General features: G+C 56.5%; 14 protein-coding genes across 14 annotated transcripts; 7 read left to right on the top strand and 7 right to left on the bottom strand.

Moving 5' to 3' along the window:
* Positions 1-40: 40 nt before the first annotated feature.
* Positions 41-3,502, top strand: PHSY_002923 (potential Snt2p-like DNA binding protein; the record flags this gene model as incomplete). The annotated part of the gene is made up of 1 exon (XM_012333545.1): positions 41-3,502. The coding sequence occupies one exon, from the start codon at positions 41-43 to the stop codon at positions 3,500-3,502; it is 3,462 nt and encodes a 1,153-aa protein (XP_012188935.1).
* Positions 3,503-3,718: 216 nt separating this feature from the next.
* PHSY_002922 (hypothetical protein) lies at positions 3,719-4,987 on the bottom strand (the record flags this gene model as incomplete). Its single annotated transcript, XM_012333544.1, has 1 exon — positions 3,719-4,987. One exon carries the CDS (start codon positions 4,985-4,987, stop codon positions 3,719-3,721), a length of 1,269 nt encoding a protein of 422 aa, XP_012188934.1.
* Positions 4,988-6,104: 1,117 nt separating this feature from the next.
* PHSY_002921 (endosome protein) lies at positions 6,105-8,441 on the top strand (the record flags this gene model as incomplete). Its single annotated transcript, XM_012333543.1, has 1 exon — positions 6,105-8,441. The coding sequence occupies one exon, from the start codon at positions 6,105-6,107 to the stop codon at positions 8,439-8,441; it is 2,337 nt and encodes a 778-aa protein (XP_012188933.1).
* A 377-nt stretch (positions 8,442-8,818) lies between these two features.
* PHSY_002920 (potential ADP-ribosylation factor) lies at positions 8,819-9,367 on the bottom strand (the record flags this gene model as incomplete). The annotated part of the gene is made up of 1 exon (XM_012333542.1): positions 8,819-9,367. One exon carries the CDS (start codon positions 9,365-9,367, stop codon positions 8,819-8,821), a length of 549 nt encoding a protein of 182 aa, XP_012188932.1.
* A 1,099-nt stretch (positions 9,368-10,466) lies between these two features.
* Positions 10,467-11,639, bottom strand: PHSY_002919 (hypothetical protein; the record flags this gene model as incomplete). Its single annotated transcript, XM_012333541.1, has 1 exon — positions 10,467-11,639. One exon carries the CDS (start codon positions 11,637-11,639, stop codon positions 10,467-10,469), a length of 1,173 nt encoding a protein of 390 aa, XP_012188931.1.
* A 99-nt stretch (positions 11,640-11,738) lies between these two features.
* On the top strand, positions 11,739-14,057 carry PHSY_002918 (f-actin capping protein beta subunit; the record flags this gene model as incomplete). The annotated part of the gene is made up of 4 exons (XM_012333540.1): positions 11,739-11,924; positions 12,533-12,714; positions 12,886-13,466; positions 13,585-14,057. The coding sequence occupies 4 exons, from the start codon at positions 11,739-11,741 to the stop codon at positions 14,055-14,057; spliced, it is 1,422 nt and encodes a 473-aa protein (XP_012188930.1).
* Positions 14,058-14,628: 571 nt separating this feature from the next.
* PHSY_002917 (hypothetical protein) lies at positions 14,629-15,948 on the top strand (the record flags this gene model as incomplete). Its single annotated transcript, XM_012333539.1, has 1 exon — positions 14,629-15,948. The coding sequence occupies one exon, from the start codon at positions 14,629-14,631 to the stop codon at positions 15,946-15,948; it is 1,320 nt and encodes a 439-aa protein (XP_012188929.1).
* Positions 15,949-17,647: 1,699 nt separating this feature from the next.
* Positions 17,648-17,914, bottom strand: PHSY_002916 (transporter; the record flags this gene model as incomplete). The annotated part of the gene is made up of 1 exon (XM_012333538.1): positions 17,648-17,914. The coding sequence occupies one exon, from the start codon at positions 17,912-17,914 to the stop codon at positions 17,648-17,650; it is 267 nt and encodes an 88-aa protein (XP_012188928.1).
* Positions 17,915-17,979: 65 nt separating this feature from the next.
* PHSY_002915 (UTP-glucose-1-phosphate uridylyltransferase) lies at positions 17,980-19,479 on the top strand (the record flags this gene model as incomplete). The annotated part of the gene is made up of 2 exons (XM_012333537.1): positions 17,980-18,113; positions 18,204-19,479. 2 exons carry the CDS (start codon positions 17,980-17,982, stop codon positions 19,477-19,479), a joined length of 1,410 nt encoding a protein of 469 aa, XP_012188927.1.
* A 262-nt stretch (positions 19,480-19,741) lies between these two features.
* On the bottom strand, positions 19,742-20,578 carry PHSY_002914 (hypothetical protein; the record flags this gene model as incomplete). Its single annotated transcript, XM_012333536.1, has 2 exons — positions 19,742-20,382; positions 20,470-20,578. The coding sequence occupies 2 exons, from the start codon at positions 20,576-20,578 to the stop codon at positions 19,742-19,744; spliced, it is 750 nt and encodes a 249-aa protein (XP_012188926.1).
* Positions 20,579-21,024: 446 nt separating this feature from the next.
* PHSY_002913 (catechol dioxygenase) lies at positions 21,025-21,960 on the bottom strand (the record flags this gene model as incomplete). Its single annotated transcript, XM_012333535.1, has 1 exon — positions 21,025-21,960. One exon carries the CDS (start codon positions 21,958-21,960, stop codon positions 21,025-21,027), a length of 936 nt encoding a protein of 311 aa, XP_012188925.1.
* Positions 21,961-23,170: 1,210 nt separating this feature from the next.
* Positions 23,171-24,061, top strand: PHSY_002912 (hypothetical protein; the record flags this gene model as incomplete). The annotated part of the gene is made up of 1 exon (XM_012333534.1): positions 23,171-24,061. One exon carries the CDS (start codon positions 23,171-23,173, stop codon positions 24,059-24,061), a length of 891 nt encoding a protein of 296 aa, XP_012188924.1.
* Positions 24,062-24,138: 77 nt separating this feature from the next.
* PHSY_002911 (hypothetical protein) lies at positions 24,139-25,563 on the bottom strand (the record flags this gene model as incomplete). The annotated part of the gene is made up of 1 exon (XM_012333533.1): positions 24,139-25,563. One exon carries the CDS (start codon positions 25,561-25,563, stop codon positions 24,139-24,141), a length of 1,425 nt encoding a protein of 474 aa, XP_012188923.1.
* A 165-nt stretch (positions 25,564-25,728) lies between these two features.
* On the top strand, positions 25,729-26,550 carry PHSY_002910 (hypothetical protein; the record flags this gene model as incomplete). Its single annotated transcript, XM_012333532.1, has 1 exon — positions 25,729-26,550. The coding sequence occupies one exon, from the start codon at positions 25,729-25,731 to the stop codon at positions 26,548-26,550; it is 822 nt and encodes a 273-aa protein (XP_012188922.1).
* Positions 26,551-26,680: the final 130 nt, after the last annotated feature.

The raw sequence follows: 26,680 nt of genomic DNA, 5'->3' as shown, positions 1-26,680 counted from the left end.
GGCAGCTCCCGTCACCCGCGTTGCCATTAGAGACGGAAAGATGATCGGCATCAACGACCACATCTATCTCTCACCCGCATGGGCACCAGGCGCCGGCGAGCCGTACATGGTCGCTCGAGTCATGGAGTTTGTCACCGCAGCTTCCTCCCGCAGTGGTGCAGCAGCGCTCGCAAGCTCATCCGGCACGCTGCAAGTCAGAGCCAATGTCTTCCTCCGCATGCGCGACATCAGCCTTCGCAGCACCAACGATCCTCGCCTACTCGTCGCCACCATGCACTCGGACGTCTTCAGTCTCGAAAACGTGCGTGGCATCTGCGAAGTCCGCCACCGAGACTTGATAGGCTCAGGCACCGCGCCGGACGTCACTCAGTGGAAGAAGAAGGAGGACCATTTCTACTACTACCAGCTCTACGACCGCTACATCCATCGCTTCTACGACGTCGTTCCCACCGAAAAAGTTCAGAACGCGCCACCAGAGGTGCTCACCACGCTGCGTACTCGCTACTCTTTCGTCGTCGCCGAGACCGGCATGATCAACGACCTCACCGACGCTCTTCGAGGATGCGCCGTCTGCCACCGTTGGGCATCAGGTCCTGAATCGGTTCGCTGCGACACTTGCAAGAAGTTCTTCCACATGAAATGCCTCAACCCACCACTCGTCTCCAAGCCTGCCAAAGGATACAGCTGGACCTGCGCACCATGTTCGCGCCGACACGAGCAGGATGTCGAGCTCACTCTACACACGGGAGGACAGCTCATGTCGGCCTCTTCGAGCGCCAATGGCGGCACGTCCAACAGCCAACCTAGGTATCAGATCACAGCTGTTGCCAACAGAGGCCGTGGCGCGCCGCGTGGCCGTGTTCGACAGTCTCTCATCAGGCGAGGCACTGCAGGCAGAGGTGATGACCTGGTTTCAGCGAGCAACACCCCCGACAGCAGCCCTGTGCCCGAAAAGACGAACGACGATATTCGCGGCACACGTTGCTTCAATCGCTGGCCCTATCGCTACTTCGGTCAGCATACGAACGCTATGGACGTGCTTGATCCACATGACTCGGTCTATCCCATCGCGACCACTCGACTTGGACCAAAATACCAGGCGTCCCTACCCACGTGGGAAGAGCAGCAGGAGGCGGGTCTCGGCGTACACTGCCGCACCAAGGAGAAGATCAAGGAAGATGAGGCCGCAGCAACCGCAGCGGCAACAGGCGAAGAAGCAGCGCTTTCAGCGAGCGCAGTCCAGCCCAGCGCTCCACCCACGAACTCACACAAGAAGAAGGGCCGACCTTTCAAGCGCAAGCGTGAGGCTGCCGAAAGGTCCGACACTCCTACCACGGGTACTAGCACTCCAGCCGCTGCGCCTATCCCGCTCTCTACGGAGGATCCCGAATTCGAGCGAGGCGGTGATACGAGCGTCGAAGCCATCTTCTTGCCATCTATGCCAGAGAACGAGCAGGTGCTTAACGCATACGTCCAAGCTGTGCAATCGCACTTCAAGACAGTCCCACCTCATCATGTTGATCTGCTCAATCGCACTCTCAAGACGTTCACCGAAAAGGAAGGTGATCCGGTGCAGGCGCTAATGTCCATGTCCGCAAGCACCACAAAGCAGCTGCGCATCGACCACTGGACGTCCAAGGAAGCCAAGCAGTTCGATTCGGGTATCGCACAAGTCAACTCGGACATGAAGCAGCTCAAAAAGTTCATTCCTAGCAAGAAAGTGGCCGAAATTGTGCGCTACTTCGCCGTCTGGAAGATGGCCAGGATCAAGGCTGACTTCGAAGCGTCGCAGCAGCACCAGCAACAGCAACCGGTCAAAGCGGCGTCAACTGGCTCGAAGAAGGACAGAGCGAATGGAGCCAATCGCCCATCCTCGACCGCCACTGCGCCAGCGGCTCCCAAGCCTACCACGTCGCGCGCGGTCTCGCCCTCGCTGTCGGTATACGGTGATGATGCACCGTCTGGTCCGGCCACCGCATGCGCCATGTGCTCGACCACCTCGAGCCGTATTTGGTACAAGGGACCTGCCTCGCTCGCCAACCGCGTGCTGTGCGTCAACTGCGGTATCTACTGGCGCAAGTATGCTGCTGAGACGTTCAACCCTGACCTCGTATCGGTCAATACACGGAACAAGTCGAACACGGCTGTGGCCGCAGCCGCCAACGCCTCTGGCGTCTCCGAAGACGGCCTCGGGGTGGCACCACCGTCCAAACTTGCTCGCACCTCGCGCGATGGCAAAGGCTCCACGCCGGGTACGAGTCCAGCACCTGCGGCTCCGCCACCGGTGCCGCGCCCGGAACCGCTCAAGTGCGTCATGTGCAAGCGCATCGAGCCCAAGAAGAAGCTGGCGCAGTGCAGGCAGTGTTCGCTCAGCGTTCATCAGGGATGCTACGGTCTGACCGACGCCGAGATCGAGATGGACGTATGGATGTGCGATCCGTGTAACAACGAGCAGACGCAGGAGTCCGCTCTGTTGCCGAGATGCATCTTGTGCTCGACCGCGGCGCAGGAGGACTCGGCGGCCAACTCGGCGAAGCATGCGGCTGCGGCTGGTGGAGGTGAGGGCAAGGCGAGGGGTCGGCCCAAAGCGTCTGCCGTCGCTGCTGAAGATGCGGTCAAGAGGGAGACGGCTTCCACGCCTATCGCCGCCAACGTCATCAAAGCGCCGCTCGGTGCGCTCGACGCCTTCAAGCCTACCGAATGCAACAACTGGGCGCACGTGCTCTGTTCGGTCTTCATCCCCGAAGTGGTCTACTCGGACACCACGCGACTCAAGACGGTCGAATCGTGCGGTAACCTGCCCACCTGGCGCTACGAATCGCTGTGTTGCATCTGCAACACGCCTCGCGGCGCTTGCGTCAGCTGTTCCGAACCAAACTGTCGGAAGACGTTCCATGTCAGCTGTGCACACAACCAGCAAGGCTACACTCTGGCATTTGAGATCATCCCCGTCAAAAGCACGAGGCGCGAGGTCATTCCGACGTTGACGTTCAAAGGTGAAACCGGACACATGGTGCCTCAGCTGTGGTGTAGGGACCACAAGGAGGTGGCCAAGAGCAAGAAGCTGTACGATCTGGCAGAGGTGGATCAGAAGAGCGGATTGACGAGCCTGCAGATGTTTGTGCGGGCCAACAAGAATCTGAACGAGGGTTCGGGTGCAGGAGAATATGCGCTGCTCAGAAGGGCCAAGAGGTACGATTCGTTGCTCGGCGGTTGGGTTGCAGAAGGATCGCCCGTTGCAGGCAACAAGAGTCTGACGGGTGACGGAGAAGGGAAGAAGAGCAAGTGTTGCGTCGGATGCAGGACTGCCTTCTCGCCTTTCTGGTGGAAGCTGCCACCACCTAGCACGTCGACGGCTGGAGGGGATGCACAAGCGGACGCACTCGGAGTCAAAGCAGAATCGACCCAGATCCAGCTCTCGTCGACCACGAAGAAGCAAGGCGATCTGTGTTGCAACTACTGCAAGCAGACGAGGTATCAGGATCGATTTGTTGATGTATAATTCTGCACAGACGCACGTTCACGAACTTGGTAGAATCAAGAAGGAGCAACACAGAGAGATCGTTACTCCGTTCAAAGAAGATTTTTGGCTCCATCAATGTGCGATTAATATTGAAGATGAAGTTTCCGTAGTGCGATCATGTTTGCTTGTCCCGGCGCTGCAGCTCAGACTTTTGCGGCAGGGAAGGTGGCGTTGCGTTATCCTGGTGAAGCGTGTTCATTGAGCACTGGGGGCAGCCGTCGCAGTGGACGGGCTGGCGGCTGAAGCAGACGGTGGTTGTGGCAGTGCGACGCTCGACTCTGTGCCCTTCGATGAGACCGCCTCTTGTGACTCGGGCTGATCCCCGCCCGTCTCCTCAGCCACTCTCCCCGCATCGCTCGCACTGCCATCCACCGCCGCAGCCGCAGCCGCGGCGACCGCGCTCAAGCTATCCAAACTCTGCTGACCCGACGCCTGACCCTGCAGAACACTCTCCTCCTCGTCGGTGGTCAACTGCGGTATCTCGGGCAACGCTGCCAACAGATCATCCGCCTTGCTGGCTGGCGGAGCCTGACCTTCGACATTGCTTCCGCTCAACGCAGCGAGCGCGACCCTCAAGGTGTGGTTGTCCTGCCTCAACCCGTCGATAGTCTGCAACGTCTCGGCGTACCGACGCTTGCACTCGGTGGCCACGTTGATGGCCACCTCTAGACGCGCGGCTTTGGACTCGAGGACCTTGACGTACTTGTCGCGACGTTCGCGGAAGGCGCGTTGGGCGGCCCGGTTCTGTGCGGCGCGCTTGGAGGTGGAGAGCTGACGGGTGGGTTTGAAGCTCGGTGAGGATGCGTTGGCGGCGGTGGCGGGAGATTCTTCGGTGGCGGGGGGAGTGGAGGAGAGGTTCGCTTGGGCTTGGGCGAGATGCTGTTGGTAGGCTTTTTGGATTTCGGCGGGGAGGTTGCCGTCGGACCAGGATTCGGGGAAGGGGAGGTTGTCACCGTTCTGTGCGGCAGCCACCGCCGCTGCGGCAGCTGCTTCTGCTACATCGTGATCGTCATCGTTCCTCGCTGCTTTGGAACCCCTTCTTCCCCTTCCAGCAGCGGTAGGAGAAGCGTGCAGTGAAGACCGCCTCTTGCTTCCTCTCTTTTCTCCACCCGCGGAATCCTCGCCATTGTTGACGGGCAAGCTATCGTGGTGCACATGAGGATTTTCGACGTGGCCATGTTGCTGATGCTCTTGCTCCATTGCATCGCTGTCGGCGCTGTGCTGTTGGTCGTACTGCTGCTGGGAAGCGGCTTGCGCCAGCTGCATGACCGCTTCCATGGCGTGAGCATGGTCGGCATCTTGAACTGCCGCTTCGGCAGGCGCTGCCTCTGCTGCTGGTGGCGCACTTTCGGACGCGTTGGAAATGTGGGGATCGAGGTTGCTGTGCGTGTACTCCGAAGCTGTTTGCAGTATGTTCGAAGGTGGGGAAGGAGAGGTCGATGAGAGAGGGTCCTGCTTAGTCATGCGCTGTCATACCGAAAGGCCACTTACAATTGAAATCGTCGGCGGCCGCATCTTGTTGTTGCTGCTGCTGAGCAGCGGCCTTGGCGTCCATCTTGAATGAGAAGCACTTCACTATTGGCGATGTTGAATATCGGTCCGAAGTGGAAATCGAGCAATCGTCACAGAGTCGCGGCGTCGGAGTGCTGAGAAAATGTGGGATAGCGGCGCGTCGCGAGGGATCGTTTACGCGGATGGATCGTTAGAATGAGACGCTCTGGGAGTCCGATGATAGCAAATTGGTGAGGTCAGCCAGCTATACGCTTCCCTGTGTTTGTCTGAGCTGCCGAGAGCTGCTTGCGGTGATATGGACGATGTTGAGGAAGAGCTCCGACGAGGATGGTGGAGGAGGAGGAAGACGAGGAGGAGTTGCTGAGTCAGGCTCACGCATTCAAGATTGCAGAATGCGAAAAAGGAGGATCGATCCCACGCCGGATCGGGCAGCCTCGCGGTTGCATCTGGCAGCCGCTGAGCCCGCAAGGCAGCAGCGGCACAGCCGAGAATTGAGTAACTGCAGTCTGCAGCCTCGGATTTTATGATGTTCTGGATGCTCCCCGCATCAGCCAAGTTGAGCGTAATAATCAGCGGAAATTGGGCTTTGAGTGAGTTGACTGCTCTGAAGCCTTGACTTTGTTTGGCATTTGCCGAAGTGGCTACGACACTCCCAACTGCACAGCACTGCAGTGCAACTCGTGTCGCTCGACTTAGGCTATCAGACAAGCGAAACCCAACATGGCGGCACGGCGACGGCACAGATAGATTACACACCTCGCCCTCGTCCATCTTGACACTGTCACCTCGATATCTTTGCCTCTACCATCATCTCAATCAAGCTGGCGTCGTCTGGTGCTTCTCTTCGACCGCTATCGCATACTCCTTGAAATTCAGCGCAATCTTGCCCTTGTCGTCCCTCGGAGTTGACATCGCCTGGCACCAGCAACCTCACACCCCTTCCCTACTGCTCATCGTTCAGCTACGTTTGCACTCCCGTACTGTCATTGAGGGCATGGCGATGCTTGCGCCTCGTTGACGGCCCAGCGTAACAGCAGCCACTTCATCCACATTGGTCTCGTAGCGCACCATGCAGAACGCTCGCAAAGACGATTCCGCCCCGCCGCGGTCTGCACACGACTCTTCGTCATTCTCAGCATCATCGCCAATAGGCTCCTCCTCCAACTCGCTTTTCTCCTCTTCACGGTCCAACTCACAGCCCCAAGCCGGCACTGGCTCCCGCTCTGGCACTGACAGCACATACGCTTTCCGTCAGTCTGTCCTCGACATGGATGCCCTTCTCACCTTCACAGACAACGATCGCGACGCCGACGATGCTTTCGATCCCGTCCTCCCCGCCTCAAAGCCACGCTTCAAGCGTCCATTCGGCATGTCGGGTGAACGCCTGTTTAACCAGCAACTCAAGTCCATTGGCCACGCACAGGATCCCAGCCCAACCGTGAAACCATTCGACGTTATCCACATTCCAGATGAGCCCGTGTATCAGCGACCGCCCACCGCAGATGATACGCTTGCGCTTCTGCTTCCTCTTCTCATCCTCCTCTCCACTCTGCTCTTTCTCCTACTTCTCTTCATCATCCTCGTCATTGTCGTTCGACGCAGGGCCCGCATCTCACTCGGTGATTCAGATGGCCCGCTCGACGTTGGTCGCGAGGAAGAGCTCGAAGGTACGGGTGGACTGGATGGCATCGAGCAGCGCTGGCTCGAGACCGTAGAAGATCCCATTCAGCGTGGCTATCGCCGTGCCAAGGACTGGATCCTCGCCTATCCACCAGGCACTCAGTCCACCGACATCACCCTCAGCCAATTCCTCAGCATCCAAGAGAAGGGCGTCAGCGCATGGTCCTTCGATCCAGATTACGAGAGCAACCCTTCCGTCTTTGTCGAGGCTAGGACCGAGATCACCTTCATCGCAGATGGCGAAGGTATGGCTCCACAAGAGGGTGGAGGCGTCTGCGTCCAGAGCAACTTGCCCCTTCCTAAGATCAACGAGGTCTACTACTGGGAGGTCAAGATGTTCAACAAGCCTGACACCACCAACGTCGCCGTCGGTCTTACCACAAAGCCATATCCGCAGTTCCGTTTGCCTGGTTGGTCCAAATACTCGATTGGCTACTTTTCCAGCGACGGCTTCAAATGTCACAACTATCCTTTCGCAGCACAATCATACGGTCCCGCTTACGGTCAAGGCGATGTCATCGGCATCGGCTATCGTCCAAGAACGGGCACCGTGTTTTTCACTCGCAACGGCAAGCGACTCGAAGACGCCTTTATCGGTCTCAATCGCTACAATCTGTTCCCAACGGTCGGAGCTGATGGTGCCTGCGAGGTCCATGTCAACCTTGGACAGGCCGGCTTTGTCTTCATCGAGGCCAACGTCAAGAAATGGGGTCTGGCTCCCATGGTGGGGACGCTCGCTCCTCCACCAGCCTACGGTCAGGAACGTGGTACCATTCTGATGGAGAGTGGTCAGGGTAGCTCGGCTGATGCCAACGGTCAGGCGTCCTCTTCTGCTCCTGCTCCGAGGTCCGAATCGCCGCCTCCACCCATCTCGCCCTACGAAGAGCGATCCCCTTCTCAATCGCACAATCGGCTGCCAAGCCAAGCAAGCACACTCTCGCCGGCGCCTGTGCGCACATCCTCGTTGCACCCCAACCGTGCAGCGCTCGACGCACCGCGTCCTACGAGCAGGGCTTTAGAGCGAGACGATTCGTCCGACGGCAGCCCTCCCAACCCACCAACACCGCATCGCCTCGACATTTCGCTTCACTCGCTCTCTGATACGTCAACGCGAGGAAGCAATGGTCATGCGGGTGCAGTCCAAGATTCGTACTTTCCTGCATCACCTGCTTCGTCTGCAGATGCGCTTCCGCCACCTGCCACGTCGAACCATTCCCCGCCTTCCTACGCAGCAGCGGTGGAGCATGGCTCTTTGGGTGGCACGTCAGCCTCGCACCATCAAGCACGTCGCGGTTCAGGTAGGACTCACCAGCTGGCCAACGCGGTGCTCGGCATGCTGAGCGATCGTGGACTTTTGCAGCCCATCAATCACAACAACCCGTCGCCGCAGCCAAGTCCCAACGTGGGTGGCAGTGGATACGGCGCTTACGGCAGCGGCTACGGTGGTGGATTGTCAGAAGCCGAATACGAACGAATGTTGAGGCAGAACACGGCGCGGAACAGCCGCAGCGGTGCCAGCACGGGCAGTGCATCGTCGACAGCAGCGACAGCGGATTACAGTCTGCAAGGTTGGGCGAATTGGCTAGGTCTTCGTGTAGGCGGCAACAGCGGCAGCACTAGCAGTAGTAGCAGTAGCAGCGCCAGCAGCAGCAGGAACAGTCGTAGTGCTTCGGGTGGGAGAGCTTCGGGAGCAACCTCGACTGTCAGCAGCTCCAGCCGCGCTTGAAGAGTAGGATTTGGAATGTCAATTGCATCACTCTTTTCACAAGGTTTCGAGGTGTCCACGTGTGAGTGTGAGTTCGATGGGCGGTGATATGAGCTTTGGAGTGGTTGGAGGAGGACGTCTCGAGACGACCTTCTTGGAGCGTGAACATGCGTGAGACGGGATGCGCATTTGTCAGCTCGAAACAAAGAACGCACGGGCGATCACACATTCTGACCGCAGAACACATTGCGGTGTGTATAAGAGAGCAAGACCAGGGAGGGTATTGATGAGATTAACAGTATCGAGCCACAAGAGACAATGCAGGGAGTAGGTGGGAAAGGACAGAATCGTGTATGGTATGTGTGTCCCGTTGTCTGCATCAGATTAACAGCAAGAAACTACGTCTTTGTCGTCGATACGTTCTGGGACAACCAACTCAAACCCTCATACAACCCTTCACCGCTAGTAGCGCAACTGGGATGTACGAACCAGCTCCTATCCCTCATCCTATGCAAGCCCAACTTCTCCGTCACCTCGGCCGGACTCATTGCACCGGGCAAATCCTGTTTATTCGCAAACACCAACAGCAGGCAATCCTTCATCTCCCTATCACCGATGATCCTATGCAATTCCTGTCTCGCTTCGTCGATTCGGTCTCGATCTTGACTGTCCACAACGAACACGAGTCCCTGGGTTCCGGTGTAGTAGTGTCTCCAGAGCGGACGGATCTTGTCCTGTCCACCTACGTCCCAGACGTTGAACTTGACGTTCTTGTATTGGACGGTCTCGACGTTGAATCCGACGGTGGGGATGGTGGTGACGGACTGGTTGAGTTTGAGTTTGTAGAGGATGGTGGTTTTACCGGCTGCGTCGAGACCGAGCATGAGGATGCGCATTTCTTTGTTGCCAAAGATTTTGCCCATGGCCCGGCTGAGGCTGGAACCCATGGTGGAGGCGGTGGAGAGGGGGTGAGACGGGGGAGAAAAGGTGCTGGTTGTGGTGTTGGAGAGAAGGTCGCGGTGCTAGCTGGCAACGGACTACGAGAGAGGGCCGCTGAGAGAAAGAAGCTGGATAGGATGGGCACACGTGCGGTGGAGAGTATCAGATGCAAGTCCAAATGTGTGACAGAAGGCAGAGACGTTTGCTGCTGCCTTTGGAAGCAAATCGGGGTTGCGCACTTGTCGTAATGACAGGGATGGCTGTCACCTTGGTTGGCAGTCGAGGTTGCTTGTCTGTTTTGACCTGGAGCGCCCTTGAGGTATCAGAAGGTCCGTTTGAACGAGTGTGTTGCGTGAGACAATAACTATGGTCGCAGCGTCTTTCTACGCGTTCTTCGAATGGTGCAGCAATGCGAGAAAAGGCTGCGAGGGTAGCGATGATGGTGATGGTGTAGACGAAAGGGTTCGATGTCAGCTCGTTCGGATATGTGTGTGTGTTGGGCCAGCAAAGTGTGCGTGCGTGCGTGCGTGCGTGCCTGTTCACGCGACGAGAGTGTGATTTCCGTCTCGCACGCCCTTTTCGGAAACGCCCAGGAGACAGGGGCCTCCAAGCGAAACGCGGGCGGGGTGTAAAGATGAAAGAATCGACAAACCGCTTCGCTGTGTGAGACATAATAATGGTTTTTCTGGAATTTTGACGTTCCGCGGTTAGCCAGCTCACGAGCTCAACACGCGGCGAAAGTTGGCAACACTAAGCGAGGCCACAAGCAAGCTGCGGGGGAATCTGCAAAAACAGCCGCCCGGTCGCTTTCGATTTCTGTGACCGCACGGTGCGAAAAGACGCTACAGATAGATGCACGAAAAATCAGGCGGAAAATTCTGGTGCACTTTATGGCTATCCTTGGTTCAAATCCACAATGTTCACCAGTCGGTCGGTCATCTTGCCTTGTCACAGAACGACAAGTGATCGACGTCTTGCATGACGATAATATAGCAATGGAGTTTTCTTCACGGAGAGGTATACATGCAATGATGAAACTGACGAGTGTCTCGCCAGCTCGAGCTTGTTGAGAAGCTCTGTCAGTAGTAGGTTCGTCCCAAAAACCCTTTATACCGAACCAGAGAGACCAGGAGCAGGGCCAGTCTGACCAGAAGGAACGTTGCCCTTAACACCGGCGGTCTTCTCGAAGGCTTGGACGAAGTCGGCCTTGATGTCCTCAATCCACTCGTAACCGACGCTGACACGGATGAGATCCTTGGTCACACCCGAGCTCAACTGGTCCTCGTCCGAGAGCTGCTGGTGCGTGGTGCTGGCAGGGTGGATGATGAGCGTCTTGGCGTCACCTACGTTGGCCAAGTTGGTGGCGAGCTTCAAGCTGTCGACAAACGCCGATCCGGTAGCAGCGTCACCCTTGATACCGAACGAGAGCACACCGCCGAATCCGCGCTGCAGGTACTTCTTGGCAACCTCGTGCGAAGGGTGGCTCTTGAGACCGGGGTACGAGACCCACGAGACCTGAGGGTGAGCCTCGAGCCACTGAGCCAGGGCCAGAGCGTTCTCGACAATACGGCCCACACGCAGCGAGAGAGTCTCGAGACCTTGCAGAAGCAGGAACGAGCCGAAGGGGTTCTGGCAAGGGCCCAAGTCACGGAGGATGACCACACGCAGGTAGATTGCGAAAGTGATGGGTCCAAAGGTGTCCCAGAACTTGAGGCCGTGGTAGCCTGCCGAGGGCTCGGTGAACTGAGGGAACTTGCCGCTCTTGCTCCAGTCAAACTTGCCGCTGTCGACGATGACACCGCCGATGGTGGTACCGTGACCGCCGATCCACTTGGTCGCAGAGTGCACCACCACGTCGGCACCGTGCTCGATCGGTCGCACCAGGTATCCACCAGCACCGAACGTGTTGTCGACGATCAGAGGGATGCCGTGGTCGTGTGCGACCTTGGCGATAGCAGCAATGTCGTGAACGATGTAGCGAGGGTTAGCGATCGACTCGATGTAGATCGCCTTGGTCTTGGCGTCAATGGCAGCAGCGTACGCCTCGGGCGACTCGGACTTGACGAACTTGGTAGTGATGCCAAGACGGGGGAACAGGTTGGCCCAGGCGTTGTAGGTACCACCGTAGAGGTACGAGGACGAGACAATGTTGTCACCCGTACCGCAGAGACCCATGACGACCATACCCTGGGCGGCCTGACCAGACGAGGTGGCCAGAGCAGCGGCACCACCCTCGAGAGCAGCAATACGCTTTTCAAAGACATCGTTGGTGGGGTTCATGAGACGCGAGTAGCTTTAGTCGCACGAATCGAGAGATGAGAGCAAACAAGATCGTCAGTATCGCCTTCCTGCGCTTGTCGCACGCTTGCCGAGGCAGAAATGCACTCACATGTTGCCAAACTTGCGCAGACCGAAGAGGTCGGCACCGTGAGCCGAGTCATTGAAGGCGAACGAGCTGTTGGCGTAGATAGGGACAGCAAGGGCGTTGGTGGCAGGGTCCACCTCCTGGCCAGCGTGCAGCTGGAGCGTATCGAAGTTCGAAGCAAAGTTGGCAGACATTGTGGGGTGTGTATGTAGAGGAAGGGGAAGAAACGAGAAGACAATGCAAGCAGAGGATGGTGGAAGAGGCTCAGACGAAGCTCGGCGTCAAGCGCAATGTATTTATTGGTCCGTGGACCGACACAGACGACAAAGCGAAGGAACAAGGAAAGCGGAAGCTTTTTTTCAACAGCGACGTCGGGGGATGAGCGGCAGGGCACCGTGTCTGCACACTGCCTGACAAGAAGGTCCAAGGCAACGTGCTCGATGGAGGGTCGCTTGCTTGCTTTGCCGACAGAGTCACCAGACGCAGAGAGAGGGGGAAGGACCACAAAGACTCTAGCTGCAAGTCTCGTGGCGTGCTCGGACAATCTAGCGTACTCGTTTGATCTTCCAATCCTAGTCGTGCTTCCACGCTGCGCCTCCCCTTTTGTTTTGCTTGCTCAAATGCAAAGCCGGACACGTCTTGCTCTGTGTCCCCCGCTGTTTGACTTTTGATCAACGTGACCCACTTTCATCCAGCTAAGTTAGCTGCTGAAGAGGAGCAGAAGCCTGCTCGGCTGGGGACACAAGCCGGAGGCGAAGCCGATCAGGCGCCAGACTGCCGCCTCGAATCTTGTGTTGCTCTGCTGAAGACCGACAAGAAGCTGGAGCAGATCTTCTCGAAATTGGTCTGTGCTGATATGCTGCATGGCCTGTCAGGGTCTGCGCGAAGCGGGGCCATTCAAAGAGGAAAGGATGCAGCAGACACCATCACGTCCACGAATGGCGTGCTTTTGCTTTGCCGGAAGCTGACAGATTTTCTCTCTGCCTTCAGGTTTGTTCTTTCTTGACGAACTAACAAAGGCGAGCAAAATTTGTTAGACCGGCTCGTTTATTTTCCTTGCGTGTTTGTTCGATCTCGCACGGCCCGCTCGCGGTGTCGAAAGTGGTGCACACATGTCCCTTGACACGACTCCATCAACCGCTACCTCATCCGCTCGTTCAGGTCGCTCGTCTCTGCAGAAACATTCCTCTATCCGACACCTGGGATCTGCTGGCCTTTGCGGCGTCGTGGTAATTGCACATCAGACATGACGGATCCTCTGGATCTCTCGCTCGATTTGCTGCGTCGTTTGCCGCCCTCCAAGGTGGAGCAGAACCTCGACTCGATCGTCAAGCTTATCCCCTCATATGCAGACGATCTCTACTCGTCGGTCGACCAGCCGCTCAAAGTCAAGCTTGACCAGTCAAAGCAAGGCTCTGGGCGAGAATACTTGTGCTGCGACTACAACAAGGATGGCGACAGCTGGCGATCGTGGATCTCAGACACTTACCACCCACCTATCACACCGAGCGCTGACGACACTGCCGATGGAGAGCCAGGGACAAGACCCAGCGCACCGCTGAGATCGCTGGAGCTCAAGGCAAATGACGCGTTCGAGACGTACGCGCGGCTCTACTACGACAACGCCCTCTCCAGTGTCTACCTCTGGGACCTGGACAGCGATCCAAGCTCGCTTTCTGGCGCTACGGTTGCAGGCACCCAGGCGCCATCCACGTTCGCCGGCGTAGTTCTGCTGAAGAAGAGTAAGTCTTCCCCGCTGCTGAAGAAAGAGGCTAAAGGCCGGCTTAAGCTGTCACACACCGTTACTGACCACCAGCGCACATCTGCTTCTATCTCTTCGTTGGATGCAACGCAAAACAGCCATCGGTCAGGACGGCAGCAACGGCATTTCTGGCGCCTGGGACTCAATCCATGTATTCGAGGCAACAGAACGCGCCGGCGGCGGGTCCAAGTCTGCCTCTACCGGCACGGGCGTCAGCGCAAGCTACAAGCTCACCTCCACTGTCATGCTTGGCCTCGTCCGCCGCGACGAAGGCGCCGAAGATACATCGGACCTCAAACCATCTTCCACGAAAGTGGGGACCGTCGAGATCGCCGGCAGTCTTACGCGCCAATCGGAAGCGGACTATGCGCTTCCAGACTTTGTGTCGCATGTCTCCAACGTCGGCCGCATGATCGAGGACATGGAGGCAAAGATGCGCAACCAGCTTCAGGAGGTATACTTTGGCAAAACACGAGATGTGGTCAGTCACCTGCGAAGCACGCAAAGCTTGGAGAAGGAGCGCAGGGCGAAAGACCTGCAGAAGGAGCTTATGGGTCTGTGGAAGAAGTAGCGGCGAGCATCGTGAATCAAAACATCCAACCTGCCCATCATTAAAGTCACACACGTTGATCGTTCTTTCGCAGCTGACTCTTCCTGAAAGGTGACCGAGGCTGTCTCGAAGCTTTGTCAAGATGCATTCTTGACGGATGCCGAAGAGCAGGCCAGCCGCGAACCCCTGTCCTTTATTGGTCTAACACGGAACTATTTATTTGAAGGCCCCTGCACGGCGACTGATGCAACCTGATGCAGGGTTCTTTTGTCAGGGTTCCAAGAAGGCGAAATTGTCAGGGCGGTGCACCGCCTCTCCACATGCCAAATTGCGGGTGCTCGACGAACGGTGGAGAACTGAGCTTCGCCTCTGATCGTCTATCCTTGCAGCGCTGTACGGGATTGCGACCGCCTCCCGCACCCTCAACAACAGCAAACCTGCAGCGAGTGACATCCCGCGAATGACCGTAGAGGTCTGAATCAAGAAGCTAGCAACGTAGCAGGCGCGCAGACGGTCAGCCTCTGTTCATTTCGCCACCTCGATCTGCCGGCTGCCGTCAACGACCATCCCAACCTTGTGCAAATCCTCTACGATGGTTCATCCTCTCGTCATCACGGCTGCTGCGACCGCAGGCGTCGGTGCAGCAGTAGCCTTCGAACTCGCCGTCTTCCGGCCCTGGCGCGACGAGAATTGGCCGCATGGCTTTGGCGAAGGCGTTCGCAACGAGTTCCTCAAACTCCGTCGAGAACTTGAGCAGGCAGTCGACGAGATCTCTGGCGACTTACGCACGCTTCGAGACGGTCGAAGACGTGCCAACCAGCGTAATGGCAGCCCGCATCGTCGGCTCAGCGACGATGAGCTGGACGACTTCCGCAGAGGCGTAGGCGAAGAGGCGAGCAGCGAGAGCGCTCAGCACGAATTTGAGATGCACGAACGTCAGGCTTCCGCCTACCGAGATCGACTGAAAGCTCCGATGACCGACAGCCTTACAAGCGGCAGGGATCAGCAAGATGCTACGCTGAGACGAAGGAGACCAGCAGGCGCAGATGCTGCAGGAGAAAGACGATCGGCCGTTACTGTGCCAGTGATCGATTTGAGGAGATCCAAGTCGCCAGAAGTTCCGCATCACAGTCTTGGCGATGACCTGTCGACCTCGTCAAAGGCGAATGACACGACCTCAGCGACGCCCAGTCCTCTCGAGACCATGCTCAAGAATGATTCCGATGGCAAGACATTGGAAATTTCGCAGACTGGGATGATTGGAGACGAGGCTGACAGCGACGCTGCGAGGAATGGACTGCTTGGCCTCGATTTCTGCGGACAGGCGTCGTTATCTCCCAGTCATCAGGACAGCCGAGCCACGACTATAGATCCATTCGAAGATGTGGTCGACGGCACTGCATCGTCTTGGCATGCTGTGTTCAGCGACCGAACGACCGAGCGCGATGCTCAGGACTTGGAAGACGGAACGGACGAGGGACACTTGGTCTTGGACACCAACGGGCTTTCACAAACACTCTCGGACCAGCAGCATTCTTTCCACGACCTGTACATCGATACTCGAGGTAGCAACGCCTCCGGGTCTCCCAATTCCGTGTACCGCTCCAACAGGGCGCTGCACTCCCCAAGCCTATCAGCAGTCCGTACGAGTTCGAACTCGGGACGCTCAGGAAGCGAGCCGGACTTTGAAGTGCTCAGCGATACAGCCGACTCACAAGGAAGGTGGAGTCATGTTGATGCGCCACCCAGCCCGACTATCTCTAGTGGCAGTGAACCGGCCGCTGTGCGAGGTATCGACGCGATGTCGGTGGCTAGCGACGGCCAGGAAAGCTGGGCCGAGCTGAGCGAGCCTGGTTCGGATGGAGATGACGCTGGTCGAGGAGACACCAGAGTGCGCTCTCTACGTGGCTAGTTGCTGACGCTGGAAGCTGCCTTCAAACCTTTGTCGCGATATCGTTTCTGTTCTGTTCTGCCTTGCATTGCATCTTGTATCCGATTGCCTTTCTCATAATCACACACGGATGAGTGAGAGGGTGTTCCTCACTACGAGCGTGGGTGACTGCAGCTAGCAGGAATGGCAGTATCACTGCGAGGGCGGTGGGCAAGCGGAGTCAAAGAGCGCTGTTGCGAGCGGTGAACCGGAACTGAGGATTTGTTTGTATCGATCTCGGAACAGCGGTGCGGACAGAGCGGCAAATTGCCGCCCCGCGGGTTGCGCAACCCAAGACGAATCGGGATCGCCGGTAATCTCGTCCCTTATGTGCCAATTACGACGGCGAATTACGGAGAGAAAGGGTCGGATAGCAATCGAGAGAACGTGCTCAGAAAGCTAGGGCAAGAGAGCTATCCGCCAGACCCCTTTCGAAAACAGACCGAGGCGCTTCCGAACACGAGGCGGGAAGACAATTATCGATTAAAGAAGGTTGCAAAGCCACGTTGTCTCCATGGTTCGAAAAGCATCTCGTGCAAACTTTCGATAGCCTCCTCCGCTAACCTCGCCCAGCACCGAAAGTGCCAGGACAGCAGTGCTCCCCGTATCGAAGCAAAGACATGCGAAGGGAATGATGCGATCGAAAGCGAGCAGTAAGATTGAGTCCAGGACCGATGGATATGCAATCGTCCCGATCCCAGACCTTCGGACCGTCCCGTCCTTCTGAGCGGCAGAATGGTAGCTAGAGCAAGCGCTGCAGGTGTGCATGCGTCGGAAAGGCAGCAACATCGAGACCATCTTTGCCACGTCCACACACAAACACAAACAAGGCACCTCTCAGTCTGAGAATCGTCCTTCTTCATCACGAGGTTTTGATTGGGCGTCGCGATGATATGCGGAGGATCGACTCTGCACAGCTAGAAAGGGTCGTGGCAAGCTTCTTTCGCGAGCTGCAATAGGGGACCGGCGACATGATGAGGGTGGAGGCAGTTTTCCCTTGGCCACCACCGCGAAGAAAAGTTCCAAAATTTGACAAACACCAAAAAATGCAAGTCCGATTTCCTCGGCTAAGTTAGGGGAGTTTCTCGACAGCGTAGGCACTTGGTCAGTGTTGCGCCTTAGCACCCTTCCGCAAGCGGTTCAGTGTCGCTAAATTATGCGGCAAATTGGCTTCCTTGAGTGAAGCAGCAGAGTGTTGCTCTGCTGTTGGCACTGGCCGCTGCGTACGTCGGTGGCTTCTAGGAGCCAATCGCGGCGCTCATGCACGGCGTTTCGAATTTGTGTCTGGACATCCACCTGCCACGACGACCACACAACCAACACCTGCGCACTGACTTTGGCTCTTTTTGTCTCGAATCGATCGGAGGCGGCGCCGAGGCGTGTTGTGTCTCTGCGCCATTTCTCTCATCTTGCTCGCTTTGGCCACCCAGCTCACAGTATCGCCGCCTCGTGCCTCGCTGGTTTGGCATTTCTTCTGTTTCGCCCGCAACGCATCGGAAATCGCTCGTGCATCAACTCACATCGCCACATCTGCACTGTCTCTCTCCTTCGGTCCTTCCCGTGTCTGCCTTGCACTCGCACAATCCACACAGACCAATATATCCTCTTGCATCACTTCACCATTCCTTGTCTTCTCACCACACCGTCACATCCTCGTACCCTTCCCTCTCCTCAGCTAGGATCATAGCTTTCTCGTCGCTAACATGTCGTCGAACGCTACCCTTTCCACGCCCAACAGCGGCGCACAGATCAAGGCCTCGCGCACCCGTGGTGCCTCCCACATCGTAAGTGGTCCCAACACATCTCTCTGCCTTTGGCTGGCGTAGGCGGCGATGCCATCTTCGTCTCGTGCAATTTGTGCTGAGCTGCACCGAGTCCGCTTGGCATGCGTGCAGGCAATCTTCCGCAGCCAAACAAGTTGATACTGACTTTGGTTCCGCTCTCGCATCTCTTGCCGAATTCGCCGCTAAACAGGATTTCAAGTCGGCCACCACCGGTGTTGCTGCCAAGGCCATGCGCAATGAGATCAACGCTCTTGTCTCTGGCATCGAAGACCCCGCTGTTCGCAAGGCCTTCGACGCCGAAATGTCCAACTTTTTCACCCTCTTCAACCGCTACCTCTCCGAGAAGGCCAAGGGCGAGAAGCTGTAAGTTCGAAGAAACAAATATCGGTGTTAGACGAGGACTCCTGACTGACTTTTGCTGCTGCTACACCTCAAATTTCGGCTCTGAAACAGCGTCTGGGACAAGATCCAGCCCCCTTCCCCCGAGCAGATTACCCCTTATGCCGAGCTCCGAAAGGCCACCGACCCCTCGGTCCTCAACAAGCTCGCCGTCCTCAAGCTCAACGGTGGTCTCGGCACCACCATGGGCTGCACCGGCCCCAAGTCGGTCATCGAGGTCCGTGATGGCATGACCTTCCTCGATCTTTCGGTCCGACAGATTGAGCACCTCAACAGCTCGCACAACGTCAACGTTCCCTTCATCCTCATGAACTCCTTCAACACCGACGACGACACTGCCCGCGTCATTCAAAAGTACGCCAACCACAACGTCGAGATCCTCACTTTCAACCAGTCCCGATACCCGCGTGTCAACAAGGAGTCGCTCCTCCCTTGCCCTCGCTCCGCCACGGACAACAAGAACCTCTGGTACCCTCCCGGTCACGGAGATCTTTTCGATGCCATGAACAACTCGGGTCTCCTCGACCGTTTGATCGCTGCCGGAAAGGAGTACCTCTTCGTCTCGAACGTCGACAACTTGGGCGCAGACGTCGACCTCAACATCTTCCAGCACATGATCGACACTCAGGCCGAATTCATCTCCGAGGTCACTGACAAGACCAAGGCAGACGTCAAAGGTGGTACTTTGATCGACTACGAGGGCACCATTCGTCTTCTCGAAATTGCACAGGTCCCCTCGGAGCACGTCGAGGACTTCAAGTCGGTCAAGAAGTTCAAGATCTTCAACACCAACAATTTGTGGCTCAACCTGCGCGCCGTCAAGCGTGTCCTCGACAACGAGGAGCTCGATCTCGAGATCATCGTCAACAACAAGGCGCTCGAATCTGGCGAGGCCGTCATCCAGCTCGAGACTGCCGTGGGTGCAGCTATCAAGCACTTCCGCGGTGCCAAGGGTGTCAACGTGCCACGATCTCGTTTCCTGCCCGTCAAGTCGTGCTCCGATCTGTTGCTCATCACTTCGGATCTGTACTCGCTCGAACACGGCAAGCTGGTCATGAACCCTGGTCGTATGTTCTCCCAGACTCCCGTCGTTAAGCTCGGTGACACGTTCAAGAAGGTCGCCCAATTCCAGAAGAGGTTCAAGTCGATCCCGGAGATGATCGAGTTGGATCACTTGACCGTGCAGGGCGATGTGGTTTTCGGCAGGAACATCACTCTTCGCGGTACCGTCATCATTGTGGCCAACGAGGGTAACAAGATCGAGATTCCAGAAGGAAGCGTGCTCGAGAACAAGCTGATCTCGGGTAACTTGGCTATCATCGACCACTAGATGTCGTTCATCGAAACGATGGAGGACTGGATTTGTGTTTTTTTGATCGATTCACGTAACATTGCAAATACGTTTTCAGCATGTGCAGACCGGGTGGGGAATGCGCCGAGAAAGGGAGTGCTCCCAAGTCGTGTGTTCGAGCAAACTTGGGTTCGGGATCTAAACCAACGTCTGAGCGCGAAAGAGCCGATTCGGGAGACCTCATGACAATTCAGCAAAGAAGCCAGGAGTTTACAGTTGACATTTGCCTCGCTGTGCACCTCTAGAGCAGTTCTAGATCGAGCTTGTACAGTGGATCCAACTGTACGGCGTGCAGAGCGGATCTTGCCGACTCGGCATTATCTCTTGTCTCGAACCTGATCGCTGCTGTCCAACCAGCATCCTCTCCGTCCTCCGTTTTGACGGCATCTTCAACGATGACCTCGACGAATCCTGAACGTGACTGAAATAGGGTCTCCAACACATGCGCCTCTACGCTGCTCGGAACGCCTTTTGCTCTCAACACCACGCCTTCCGTCTTGACCCTCTTTCTTGCATCTCTCTCCTCTCCCTCCACCTCTTCCGTAACCTCTTCAGTGTCGTCGTCATCTGGCAACCCGAGTGCGCGTTTCTCACCTCTCCTGCTGCTGCTCACTTTACTCTGTTCCAGCTCCTGTTCCAGCAGTACATCGCTTCCGAGCTCTCGCCGGAGCAGTGCTTTTGATTTGGAGCCGGTAGAGTACTCGATCTGGAGGGATTTACCGTAGAAGGGGAAGCCTTGGAGTGCGCGTAAGGCAGCGGTGGAGGTGGATACGTTTTCGAATACGATGAATGCCTGACCTCGCATGGAAGGTGCGCGGGTTGCGACGATGTCGAGTATGCGGCCGTAGGTGCTGAATAGCGAGAGGAGCTGAGAACGTAGCTCTGTGGAGAGAGGGCACGAAGAGGGATGAGGGTCAGCAAGGGAAGTGATAGAAAGGCGTAAGGGGGAAGGAGACAAGATGAGCTTACCTGGCTTTTTGATCTTGCCTTCGATGTTCTTGACAAAGAGCGTGGGTGATGGTGCTGCGGTAGAGGTGCTCGCGATGGCACCGTTGGTGGATGTGGTTGCGACAGCCATCGTGTCGAAAGGTATCGAGGTTGCTGGAGGATGTCGGGGAGAAGGATGCTTCTTCACAAGCTGGCAATGGACTCAAGGATCAGCGCGCCGCAGTGACACGAGGATCCAAAGCAGGATGAAATCGACGCTGAAAGAGTGACGGGTCAAGATCAGGTAGCGGGAGCGGGAGAAGAAGAAGTTGATTGGGAAGTGCAGTCGATCCGCATTCTCGTGACAGGCAAAATTGTCGGGAGTCGGACCGCGGGCCAACACCTGATTAATGCAGCGATGTAACAATTCCAATCCAAAATATTCGCACACCAAGCCTCCTCGAGACCTTCTTGTGACACCTAGGACTCTCTATCGAACCAGTCACAGCCACTATCACGAGCACAATGCAGACAGTATAGACGTGTGTGGTCAGAATTTCAGTCATGATAGCAGTTCGACATCAGCGCAACACCTTCTTAATTGTCAGCAACGAGACGAATATCGTACGTCAACTCGGTCTGACTTCCGCTCTTCTTGGCCTCGTCGCCCTCGGGCGTCTTGAACTCGACGGTGAGCGCGCTCTTGTCCGCAAACACGGCATCGGCACCCAGATAGTTGCATTGGGAATCAAAGATCTGCGTGATCAGCTGTTTGTACCCCTTCGCCTCGATCAACAGATGGATGTGAGCCGGACGCATCGGACTTCGATCGAGCAGCTTGAGGATGTCGCCTGCACCGCCGTCGTACGGGATGGGGTAGGCGGTGGGTACGAGGCATCGGAGCGAGTAGTAGCCGTTGGAGTCGGTGGTGAATTTGCCACGGTAGTTGAAGTCGGGCTGGTCCGGGTCTTGCTGTTCGTAGAGTCCGTTGGGGCCGGTGTGCCAGACGTCGATCTTGGCTCCTACCACGGGGGAACCGGTAGCAGCGTCCGAGACCCGACCGTGCATGAAGCAGGTTCGACCCGGCTTGCCTTCGGAGGACTTGATGTCGTGATCGAGAACGATGTCGCTTCCGTTGGGGTACTCGGGCGCACCAAGTCGGTAGAACGGTCCCAAGATGGCCGACTGCGTCGCTTCCAATCCGCCTTCGGTTTTGGCTGAGGAGGAAGAAGCGGATTGAGCTCGTTCGTATGTCATGCTATCGACGAGAGACTCCAATCCGAGAACGTCAGAGATGAGGATGAGTTCGTTGCGTCGTTCGTCGGACATCTTGCCCGAACGGATCAGCAGGTCGCACGCTCCCAGCCACTCTTCGTTGGTGAGCTGAACCTCGCGTGCAAACGTGTGCAGGTGCTTCATCAGGCTGTCCAACACAAACTTGGCGCGTGGGATGGCGGCGGGTCCCGAAACATCTTGGCACGACTTTGTGTAGGGGTCGAGGGTAGAGGAGCCGTTGCCGTTGGTGGCGGTCATGGTGATCTAGTCCTTTTGTGGTGAGAGAAGGGTGAGGTGGTGTACGGGGGGGATTGCCGAATGTAGTCTTCTGTACGGAATGTGAGGTTGGAGGAGGGGGAAAACAGAGTAGCGAGGGAAGGGTAGTATTTAAGGTTTCAACCAGAGGATCGTGATGGGGAGGAAGAGAGCAGCTGTGGTACCGACATGTGCGCTCATGCAAATGTCGCTGATGACGGTCTATGACTTGGTCATCAGTCTTGTTGATTGAATGCTCTTTTGGCTTGCAGATTTGGAGGCACTGTACCCACACGATGGGACACGCACAGATACCACGGCAAGACGCCAGTTGGTGTGGCCCAAAATGCAAGCGCTTCCGAGCAACAACACCTCTCACGCCCACAGACACGGATGTTTCGGCAGCCAATGAAAGCCTGTGCGAGGCAGCAAGGAGAAATAAAATGCGGGGAAGGGGCTAAAATCCGAGGGGGCCGAGGACAATGTCCGTTGGCGACAATTCGCACACCGACGACACTGCATCCTCTTCAGCAACAAGTGAAGCGAGGACCAATAGGTGCGCTTCTATTGGCGCGTTTCCCTTCTATTTGCTAGTGCAGAACAGAACGAGACCCTTCAGGCTCTTATCGGTCCGTTCAAGGGCCGGATCAGATCCGAGCTCGAGTTTCTGTACGCTTCCTTCTGCGGCCGCCACCGACGCTGACCCTCGAGGAAGTCCTGTACGCAGTTGACTAATGAAGCATGTCCACCAAATCAGATGGTGGCACCTGTAGCAGTCGTTTCCGGGTCTCGGCAAGCCTTCCCACGACTTGCGTTGCCTCGTACCACTTGTTTGTCCGTTGCACGCGGCGAAGCTTAATATTATTAACAGTACCGTTGCTCAGCCACTGACGACAACCGGTCCCACCACCCGTGGGCTCTTCTGCAGAAGGGGTCATACACATTCCGAGCGTCGCATCGTGGTAGAAGCTTTGCTCGGGCGAGCAGCGTCGGGCGCCGTATCGGGGTCCACTTCGTACAGAAGCTCACAAGATCGGCTGCTCGAATCAAAAGGTTTTCGGCAATGCTTTTCGCCCGATTGCCGTTTGCCGGCAAGCTCGGCGACTATGCATAGGGCGAGGCAAGGTGAACCCCGCATTTCAGAAGCGTGTGTCGCTTGAATCATCATCCGAATCGTTCTTAAACACCAACATCGTCTCGACTTGTAGCAATTATGCCAGTCTGCGCACTCCACCTCGTGCAGCTGCACGACGCTTCCTCCAGGGGCGTTGATGGCTTCCTCAACAAGCTGTTCGGTGCTACCAGCAAGCCTGACGAGCTGAGTGTGGTCACGGTGAGCCTCGTTCGGTCTCCCATCATTCGTCCTACGCTGGTTGACCACAAGGTGCTTAATGATACACCTTGGACGCTGCTTCTGGTACTCGGAGGCAGCTCGGCCCACACGCTTCCCTCGGTGTTGGCCTCGAGCGTCAAAACGCACTACTCTCTTGTTTCAGGAATCCCTTCCAAGATCGTCAACAACTACGACAGTATCTCTGACAAGCTTCGCAATGTACAACCGCCACCACCTCTGCTCGAAATCAAACTTGACGACAAAGGCGATGTTATCGTCCCCGAGAACAAGAAGTCAAGCGCATCGACACGAGACGATGGACAAGACCTCAGCCTGTCGCCTGCACTTCTCAACCTCGCCAAACATTTGAACCACTCTGCCCACCATCATGGTCCCGTTTCCATGCTCAACCTGCTCCACTTCCACACCCACGAGGGAGCTGTAGAGTCGTATCACGAATACGGACGTCGTTTCGCCACCGTCGCTGGTAAGAGAGGTGGCAACGCCAAACTCGTCGGCATCGTCATTGATCCGCTCAAGGAGCCGCTGAAGGACTCCCGTAAGGATAGGAAGAAGGATCAATGGTGGAACGAGTGCACGCTGGTTCACTATCCGAGCATCAACCACTTTATCGACATGTCGGTCGATGACGAGTACCAGTTCATCAACAAGGAGTACAGGTTGAAGGGGATTAAGGATACCGCGCTCATCTGCACGACTGAGATCGATTCCACTAAGTTCAGGAGGAGTTCGCAGGGGGCAAAATTGTAGACAGAGGCATGCAATGATTCGATATCTTATGCACCAAGAACAATGTGCAATGCTGTTTTGGTTGGGTGGTGAGTTGTCTATGCTGAGGTTTTCGTCCCTTCCACTAGCTGCTGCTGCTGCTGCTGCTGCTTCTGCATCCTCCGCCTCGCCAAGCCTTTCAAAGCCCACGACACGTTCTCGTACACGACAAAAGTGACGCATGTGCCAGGCAGAATCCTGACCAGATTTGGCACCAATCCCTTGTAGAAAGCGCGCGATCCTTCCTGAGTGTAGGTAAGTCGGATGCACGTCCCAATGTCCGGGTAGATGTGTGAAGTGGCATGATTCTGAATCCTTGACCTCACCACTTGGTACGGATAGGTAAGCAGGATCGCTGCGACTTTGGATACACCGGACATGACGATGTATTCGGCATTGCTTAGCTGAATCATGGACGTGTCGACGGGTGCTGATGGAGTGCTGGATTCCAGTTTGCGTGCAGCCACCGATGTTCGCCACTTTTTGAGCTCTTCGTACGCCATGAACTGGATGGCACCGTTGGAGACGCCGAACAGAGCGAGACCGGCACCCTTGTACAGCCCGCGTAAGCCTTCGTTACGATAAATCGAGACGAGGCCGTGCCAGAGACCGCGGTACACCTCTGGAGGTGCTCTTGTTGTCGCTGATGACACTGCTGCTGCAGTCGGTGCCGCGGAATGGGGAGTGGTAAACATGCGCGTTTTCACCACCCAGATCGGGTTCGTCATGAGTGCCGTAATGGCGCCACTCTCCGAGGCTGCGAGCAGATGCTGTCCTGCAGAGAGCTTCTTTGCTTCGCCGGTAGCTGCGTCGTGGGAAGCGTTGGCCGACATGCGTTCCTTGATCATGGTATACCATAGAAAGTAGAGCCCCCATGAAGCCGAGTTGCCAGCAACGTTCGGACTGAGTCCGCGGTACAGACCTTTCCAACCATCCGTCCTGACAATGTCATTGAGCGCTCCAACCATGTCGTTCCCAATTCGTCCACCAAGGGCATAGTATCTCCAACCGTGACGCACAGGTGCTGCGTTGCGAAGAGCACCGTTGCCGCTGGCGGGTGTGTCGATGGCGCGTGCTTTCCCTTTCAAGTCAACGGTCGATGCGGAATTACCAGCTGGTGTGAGTGATGCTGCTTGGGAGTAGATTGGGGTGGCGGTGCGCTGTCGGAACGCGAGTGGTCGGGGGCGAGAAGTGTCGACTTGGTATTTGGTCTTGATGAGATCGAGCGGATTCATGCAAACGGTGGCGACTGCACCCGCTGCGATACCGCCGAAGGCATGATCGAGCGCTGGAGTCGGAAAGAAGGACAATGTCGTGGTCGGCACTTCCGATATCGAGGCTGTTGCTTCCGAGGCACCTTCGCCGACGCCGTTACCGTTTGCCACATCGGTGGTGCTCTGCTTGATGCGGGCGCTTTCCGTATCAAGCGGTGATGGCGGTCTGGCACGAGACGGACCTGCTTCTGCCAAGCTCGAGCTCGCCATCGTGATATGGTGAAGCTTCGAGGTGTCACTGAGGAGAGACCGTACTCTTGGGTATCCTGACTGTGGTGTTGGAAGATAGGTCTGAAACCCTCGAATGTGGAGAGCACCGTTAGCTCTTTCGGAAGAAGAGGAAAGAAACACGCTCAAAATTTCGGCTTTGCCGAGATGGAACCAGGCAACCTGGCCCGAACATTCCGAGTTGTTAGATCAGCGACGGCCGGATTGGGTTTGGAAATCAGTCAAGGTGCTCAGACCCTTTTTCTTAGGCATGCATCCGAGCGACCAAAGGAGAAAAAGTCAAAGTCGGCTGTGCTGACGATCGACCCACCTCGACGACGACGAGAACACCATCTCATTCCTTCGAACAGACGCTTGCTGGCTGTTCGTCGACTACAGCCTCAGCCCGTTTCATCGACACCAGCTCGACCTTCCCATCACCGTGACCACTTTCGATACCTCGGACGGGAGGATCTGCAATTACGCATTTGGAGTCTTCTCGTCAGCGAAGCGTTTCGTCATCAGCACCTTTTTTCTTCATCCTTCGACGCAATGCCTTCGACGCTGCTACATCGCACGCTCAGCCAACGTGCATCGGAGACGGAATCCTCATCTTTGCTGCCGCTCTGGATCATTCTAGGCATCGGTGTAGCGTTGGCCATCGGCTGGTTTGCTCTCTCGTCGTGTCTTGGCGACAATGCTCGCGAAGCGCTGACGGATCGCATTCGCGGCCTTTTCTCTCGCAATCGGAATGGCGGCACCGGGGGCGGGATGGGCGGCGCTAGCGGAAGTCGCACTGCATACGGGAGGATGCGCGACGATGAGGCAGAAGCTTTCGACATCAATGCAGCTGAACACGACCTGTACGACGACGTCGACGCACCGCATCAGCCCTACGACCACCACTCTGCATTTCCTCCAACAGGCGGTGCTGGGGCTTCCAAGTACGATGATCTGGGAGACGATATCTACGATCACCGACGTCCATGATGCAGACCAACGTTCCTGAGCAAACGGCATGCCAGATTTGAAGACCATCGCCCGATTGTGCGACGATATCGACGATTCACTACCTATGGCTGATGTTTCGATGGCGCTCCTTCGACCTCCGCCTTCCGAT

The sequence above is a fragment of the Pseudozyma hubeiensis genome (genome assembly GCF_000403515.1).
Source record: "Pseudozyma hubeiensis SY62 DNA, scaffold: PHS30, whole genome shotgun sequence".
In the NCBI taxonomy this organism is placed as follows: domain Eukaryota; kingdom Fungi; phylum Basidiomycota; class Ustilaginomycetes; order Ustilaginales; family Ustilaginaceae; genus Pseudozyma; species Pseudozyma hubeiensis.
The sequence above is the reverse complement of the archived record's forward strand: the minus strand, read 5'-3'. Positions and strand labels throughout refer to the sequence as shown.